The 7,113-nt window shown below is 34.4% G+C and overlaps 1 protein-coding gene and 1 long non-coding RNA gene across 4 annotated transcripts; one reads left to right on the top strand and one right to left on the bottom strand.

Moving 5' to 3' along the window:
• Positions 1 to 459: 459 nt before the first annotated feature.
• On the top strand, positions 460 to 1,488 carry LOC145063164 (uncharacterized). The gene is made up of 3 exons (XR_013687860.1): positions 460 to 726; positions 841 to 911; positions 1,037 to 1,488. It is a non-coding gene; the product is annotated as an uncharacterized LOC145063164 (long non-coding RNA).
• A 2,919-nt stretch (positions 1,489 to 4,407) lies between these two features.
• Positions 4,408 to 6,750, bottom strand: LOC145062826 (uncharacterized). 3 transcript variants are annotated; one of them, XM_079010417.1, is made up of 2 exons: positions 6,313 to 6,750; positions 4,408 to 5,694 (listed from the first exon to the last, which is right to left on the bottom strand). In XM_079010417.1, the coding sequence occupies exon 2, from the start codon at positions 5,680 to 5,682 to the stop codon at positions 4,549 to 4,551; it is 1,134 nt and encodes a 377-aa protein (XP_078866543.1). In that variant the 5' UTR covers positions 5,683 to 5,694; positions 6,313 to 6,750; the 3' UTR covers positions 4,408 to 4,548. The 3 variants fall into 3 exon arrangements, with proteins under 3 accessions (XP_078866543.1, XP_078866544.1, XP_078866545.1); XM_079010418.1 differs by having other exon boundaries at positions 6,458 to 6,750; XM_079010419.1 differs by having other exon boundaries at positions 4,408 to 5,649; positions 6,458 to 6,750.
• Between the last annotated feature and the right edge of the window lie 363 nt (positions 6,751 to 7,113).

Genomic DNA, 7,113 nt, shown 5'->3' with positions numbered 1-7,113 from the left:
TTCAAAAAATTAGGCTATCCACTAGTAGCATATTATTTCAAAATTATCTTTAACTAAACTCTTAAAACTCTACTAACAACATTCTAAGCTTTAACTCATCAAACTTTCCATCTCCATGGATTTCTCTCAATTGAATGAACATAACATCTGGCGTTAGAAACCTTGTCTTACCCACTTACTTTGTGGCAACAATTTGTCCATTAATTTCAAGTAAGAGGAATCAATTTACACCACAAGAACTTAAATCTGGGTTTGTTGATTAGAAGCCAACTTGCCCCCACTATTTGGTTGAAAAGCATACTACAGGCAGGGCCGACCCATGGCAGGTTCATCATGTGCCTGTGAACAGGGCCCAAAAAACTATAGGGCCTAATATTTTTTAGCATTTATACTAGAGTATGTTCGTTCAATGGCCCAATAAAATTAGGTTAGTTTTTTTATTGCTCCATCAACCGACGCAGCAAGGAGGGAGCAGGATGATTTTTGGGAAAACAAAAAAAACTCTTTGGTTTCTGGTTTCTTCATCACTAATAACGCACACATGGGTGACAGGAAGCATAAGTCGATTCCATTCCAATATCAAAGACACAAGCGATCAACAATCTTACTTGTTTTTCTTTCTTCTCAAAACTATGAAGCTTACCAACGATTTCAGTTCTAACAAAGCTTACCAACGATTTTAGAAGCCTCAGATTTGTTACCTGCTTGAAGTTTCAAAATCAGAAGGTAACATTCAACTTTAGTTTTGTCCTTTCTTTTCCTGATCAATTTTTCTTTTTTCAGAAGCTGCAAATTTCTGATCAGTTTTTCTTTTTTCTTTTTCTACTACTTCCAAATTAGTAATCAGTAAATCGGAGGAACAATGATATGAGTTTTCGTAAATCATAACTCAAAAGGAACAAGGAATTAAGGTAAATTCTGATTTGTAGCGTCGAAAATCATAAAGTCATTTTCTGATTTCTGATATAATATCATTGTTTTGCTTTTTTCCTGGTAATGAAACATATCAGATGATTTCGATTTTTTTTTTTTACAGTTTTGATATCCTCTTGGTGATTTGAAGTGTGGAAAATCTAGAACCAAGAAGCCAATAATATAGAAGCCATTTTCTTTTTTGTGTATTATTTTGATTGAAATTTTAATTTTATGTATTTGCAATAGGAAATTAAAATTTATAATATTTTTGCTTAAATCTTTGAGGTTTTTCAAAATTTAGGACTCATTTTTATTAAATTGCAATGGGTCTTCAAAATCTCCGGGCCGGCCTGACTATAGGGATCATCCATTCTCACACTATCCTTTGTTTGATAAACACGACTGTGTAACAAAGTAACAAGAGCTGCTATACAAATTATGACACCAAAATCATGTGCATACAATTTTGTATTTGATTCATGATAAACTAATGGTTGTCGTGAGAGAAAAATCATTGTGGGAAAACTAAAAGACCAACAAAAGGTACGGCATTCCCAACAAAATATATATCATGCCAATGCGCAACACATAATGCATTAGGCATAAATGAAAAAAAAAAAAAAAAAAAAAAAAAAAAAAAAAAAAAAAAAAAGAAAAAGAATATAAAGGGGTGTTTGGTTTAGCTTTTCAAACCTCAAAAGTCCTTTTTGGAAAAGTTACAAAAAGTCAGGATTTCCTAACTTTTTCAAAAAGTTCATTTTCTTTATGTAAAAACTTCAAAAGTGACTTTTAAAACTAGTTTGTCATACATCTTTTGCTTCTTTTTCTTTTTCAAAAATGACTTTTGGCTGTGAAAAGCTAAGCCAAACACCCCCTTTAATGATATATAATTGACATTTGCATTATTGCATACACCCGAAGCAAAAAGGGTGAGCCAAAACCAAATAAAAAAAATTGAAGATGCTGATTACGACAATGATGGTTCTATAAAGCCTTGACAATGATGTTCTAAGATATGTCTATATTAAAGTCAAAGATAAAGGTGCTAACAATTAAGTGATCACTCATGTATGAGATCAACATTCAAACAATCAAAGAATAAATACCAGATTTTTGCATGAAACGACCCGCCCTTTCCATTTTTATCAGAAACAACATATCTTCGGTGGTGTGGGGGAAGGGAACCAGAAATAAACTCGATAAGAAAGAAGGCATATTCTTCAGCTTTCTTTTCACGTGACACGAATATCATTTGGTCAAGATCTATCTCATGAATATTGTATGGATGTTTTTTTGAACCACGATCTATGACATAAAGATTTTCACCAGAAATCACAAATCCCGGATATCTGAAATTTGGTTTCGGAAAATTCTTGGTTTCGAGTAACACCAGTTCAGCCTCTGGAAAGAGTTTCAATTCACATAGCTTCACTTCATCTGATGTAGAAAAATAGTGTATGGTATATATCTTCCCCTTGAAAGCATGTAAATCATTGATAGGGGGGAAAGGGGAGGAGACATAACGCCATCCTACTTTACCCGCTATACAAAACCATATTAGATCACAATCGCATCTAGTAACCACAACCAACACCCATTCGGATATTAAAGGTGAAAAGACGAGGAAAGGTTCTGTATCTCCAGGGCAACAAGAGAATCCACAGGGAACACCAGGAAAATGAAGTTCATGCCTTGTGATGGGATTCACAAGCCAGAAGTCGTAGGGTTCCTCACCATAAAAAATCAAGTAACCACAAGTTACTCCAACACACCACCTCCTCATAGCAGAATAGGGAAGAATGATTCTCAATAATATTCTTCCTTCAATGTCCTTAAGGTAGTAGAACCCTTTTGTCTTTAGCTTCTGAGTAGATAGATACTGACATGGGTGGTCTGGACACTATAAACTTGTTCCTATTACAAAGAGCAAGTGATCTCCATGACTTGCAAACTCTGCTGAATGCAAGGAAATCAATAACTCCACGTTTCATCATAACTATTGAAAGCTTATCATGAGGAAGATCTGACCAAGATGCCACACCACTATTGATTGTAATCCTGCTACGTGCCTCATCATACATCTTTTTTGTACATGCATCATCATACTTTTTTTTTTCTAAGCATACTCCTTGTCTTACCCATTCCTACACTTGCAGAAAAGAAATAAACATTCAAGACCTTGGTATAAGGAAAAAACATGAGTATCCTGTTTTTAATTAAGTACTTATAATTCAGCTAAAATCATAAAGCTTATATATACAATGGAAGAAACGAATGCTCTTAACAAAAGGTCAAATCCAATCAAGCCCTACACAATCTAACAAACTAAGGAAAACCACTTTATCTACACACTATTTTAAAGATAATCAGTTTCATATCATCATATGGGTTATGAATTATGACCCAATTACCCTGATAAAAAAAAACGATAGCTATTGGATTAAGCAGAAAATCAGGACAAAAGAGACTAATATAATATTAGATGTTTGTCAGTCTATGATCGTTATTTTTAATTAATATTTAAACGGTTATATAAAATGGATGTCTGTAAGATTTGTTATAATGGTATAAAAAACACAAAAAAAAATGTTTTAAGAACTTTAAGAATTTATCTTTTTGCTATATTTTTTATCCATAGTTCTCAGGGCCGGGGTTGTAACCTAATGTGGAAATAAATTCTTACTCCTCGAATTAAAATTGAAATTAAACAAGTGAAGTGAATATAAATAGGTCTTCGTGAGTCAAATTGCCGCTTCCATTTGTTTGGATGAAAATGGGTAGTGGGCTCGAACTTTTATCGACAAAAGTTAACAAAATTAATGTAAGCGGGTTACCCGCTCCTGGAATCGAAACCGTTGGTTCCGAAATTGGTTCCAAACATTTAAAAACTGCCTAGAGCGATTCCGGTTCTGGTTCTAACTTTCTAGGAACCGCCGGTTCCGGTTCTCGCAAAATGAGGAGGGTACCCGCCTATGCTCATCCCTAGGCTCGATGCTTCTTGCAAAAAACAATGATGGTTTTAGAACGAAAGCGGGTAGTAAACAAGTACGTGATCAGGCTAAAGGTTTAGGTCAATTAGGTCAAATCATTGAATGTCAAGTGGTTTTGAAATTTAAGGGCAATCTAGTTGATTTTTTTTTATAAGTCATAATGATTTTAAAATATATAAATGTATTATAAAATTTAAAAAACAAAAAGATAATTGAAATAATACGATGTTTTAATACGATACTCACATTTTTACGCTAAGCAACTACGATATTTTGTTGTTTCACAACATAAACAAAATTCACCCTATAAAAGGAGTAGAACATCGGATTGTTGAATTATTTGAAATTACATTCTCCATAAGTATATGAAATACTATCTTTCATCTTCTCATACAACATACAATCCATAGAAATAAGACATCAAAATCACATACATTACGTTACGGATTTGATTCCTGATAAGCAATTGCATATTCAACAAAATTCCATCCACAACACAACATCACAAAAGAAAACTAGATAGAATATAAACTGAAATACAAATGACAGTAATGTAAAAACCAAACCACGTGAAAAAAGTCTAAGATATGTGTCTCTACTCTATATCAATAAAGTCAAAGATAAACGACACTATTGTATGCGATCAAACATTGAAACATTCATCCAAGAAATACCACATTTTTGCATTGAAAAACCCATCCTTTTCCTCTTTATCATTAACAGCATATCTCCCATATTGTGAACGAATATCATCCCACATCTCTCTAAGTGTAATAGTATTACCACCCATGAAGGTGCTAAGAAAGAATGCATACTTTTCTCCTTTCTCTTCACGTGACACCCATTTCATCTCCCCAAAATCAAGCTCACGAATCTTGAATGGATGTTCTGAAAACTGATCTATCACACAAAGTCCTTCACCAAACTTGACAAACCTCGGAAATGTGAAATCTTGCTTCTTAAAACTCTCGGTTTTGAGTAAAATCAGTTTAGGCTTTGGATAGAGTTCCATTTCACATAGCCTCACTACTTCATCTTCATCTGATCGAGGGTGTTTAGAGCTCACTAAAGTATATATCTTCCCCTTGAAAACATGTAAATCAGAGATTTCAAAACGGGTGGCAACTTTAGTCCATTCTCGTTTACCCGCTATACAAAACCATATTTCCTGATGGCATATATTCAACACAACAAGCACCCACTCGGACATTGAAGGTGAAAAGACAAGAATAGCCCTGAAAAACCCGGGGCAACAAAACACACCATAGACAGGGACATGAGGGTAATGAGGGACATCAGGGAAATGAAGTTCATGCCTTGTGATAAGATTCACAAGCCAACAGTCGCACGTGTTCTCATTGAATAAAATCAAGTAACCACCGGTTACCCCTATACACCTCCCCCCATGAGCAAAACAGGGAAGGGTAATTTTGTACTTTCTTCCTTCAAAGTCGTTTAGGTAGTATTCATTCTCAGTAGTGTCAGAAGAGATGGTAGATATGAACATGGGTGGTTTGGACACCATAAAACTCTTCTTGTTACAAATTGCAAATGATCTCCATGACTTGCAAACTCCACTAAATGCAATGAAATCAATGACTCCAAGTTGTGTCATAACTAAAAGAAGAACATCATGAGGAAGATTTGACCAAGATGACACACCACTGTTGTCACGAGTCTTGATTTTCTTCATTTGAGCACCAGATGCATCATCATGCTTTTTCTTTCTGTTCATTCTCCTTCTCTTACTCATCAGAAAAATGAACATTCGAGGCATGGTTAAATGCAACTTCCACATAAAATGCACACACACAAAAAAAAAAAAAAAAAAAAACACCAGATACTAATTAGAACAGTTTCCAATAGATGCATATACATAGATTGCTAGCTGATTTGAAAAATTATTCTAAATCATCCAAACCCAAGTTTATTTCAACAACAAGATTTTGGAAACTCAAGCTAACATGGGCCATTTATTATCTGGAAATGTATTCATGACCTTCTTGTTGCTAAATACATATCTTACAGACAATTCACCATAGATCATAGAGCTTATATGTACAGATTGGAAATTAGCAGTTGTGGATGAAAGGAGTGCTGTTAATGAGAATAGTACTTAGAAACTGTAGATGTTACCAGCATACCAAATTGAATCAAAGCATAGAAAATCTAACAAAGTATCAGAAACTAAATACTCATCTTACAGACAATTCACCCTAGATCGCTACGATTTCCTGAGGACTTTCAAGACAAACAAAATCGTCTCATGCAAGACGAACAAACGAGGATCATAAACTAACACTGTGAAGCATTTACTACTTGTACGGTACAATATACAATCAAGCATCAGCGATACTATAGAAGAAAGAAAGAACAAACCAACTATCAGTAAGAAATAAATACTTACTTTACAGCTTCTATTGTTCGTATCTTTTGATATCGATCTTCAAAACAGAGATAATAGAAAGAAGAAGAAGAAGAAGAAGAAGAAGCAAGGGTTTCGTCGCAAGAGAGGAGAAAAAGGAACGCAAGGGTTTTTTCGTTTCCACTACCTTCTTCAGAAGAGATCGATTCGCCGGAAAAGAGCGATCGCGGTGTTGTTTTTTCACTGTTGTCGTCGGAAGAGGGCGATTCGCCGGAGATACCAGGAGAGAGCGATTCCTCAAACACTACAGACCTTCACTGCCTTTGGCCGGCATTCCACCACCTGTGTGAGTTGGATACAGAAGAGAGGAGAGAGGGGCAAATGCTGGAACCCTAGATCGGGACTCAATAGAAATGAGAGTGACGATGGCTTGTGTTGGTGTTGTGTTGATGGTATGATTTTTGATTTAGATTCTTCTTTCTTTTTTAACTAAAAGCATTTCAGGGTGTTGTGGTATGATTTTAATTTAATTTCTTTTTTTAACTAAAAAATCCAGTAATATCGGAAGAAACGGTTGTTAACTAAAAAATATTACAGTCGTTAGTCATATTGGAAGAAACGGGCAGTTGTAACTTGTAAGTAAGATGGTCACGTTAAAAGGTAATATTGAATTTATAAATTTATATTAAAAAAAATATAAATGACATTTTAAACTAAAACTAAAACATAATGGTTTATATGTTCAGACGTTTTATGATATTTTCGCTGTACGTAATTTTTAGCTCAATCTATATTTATTTCAATGTATTTCTAAGTTCAAACAATGATAGTATTATTTAATAC

The sequence above is a fragment of the Lactuca serriola genome, chromosome 7 (assembly GCF_051521515.1).
Source record: "Lactuca serriola cultivar US96UC23 chromosome 7, Lser_US96UC23_V15, whole genome shotgun sequence".
NCBI classification, from domain to species: domain Eukaryota; kingdom Viridiplantae; phylum Streptophyta; class Magnoliopsida; order Asterales; family Asteraceae; genus Lactuca; species Lactuca serriola.
Note: the sequence above shows the minus strand (reverse complement) of the source record. Positions and strands in the feature narration are given on the sequence as shown.

Bases quoted from the DNA above. Each gene is read 5' to 3' on its own strand.
- LOC145062826 (XM_079010417.1), bottom strand. From the start codon at position 5,682: ATGCCTCGAATGTTCATTTTTCTGATGAGTAAGAGAAGGAGAATGAAC.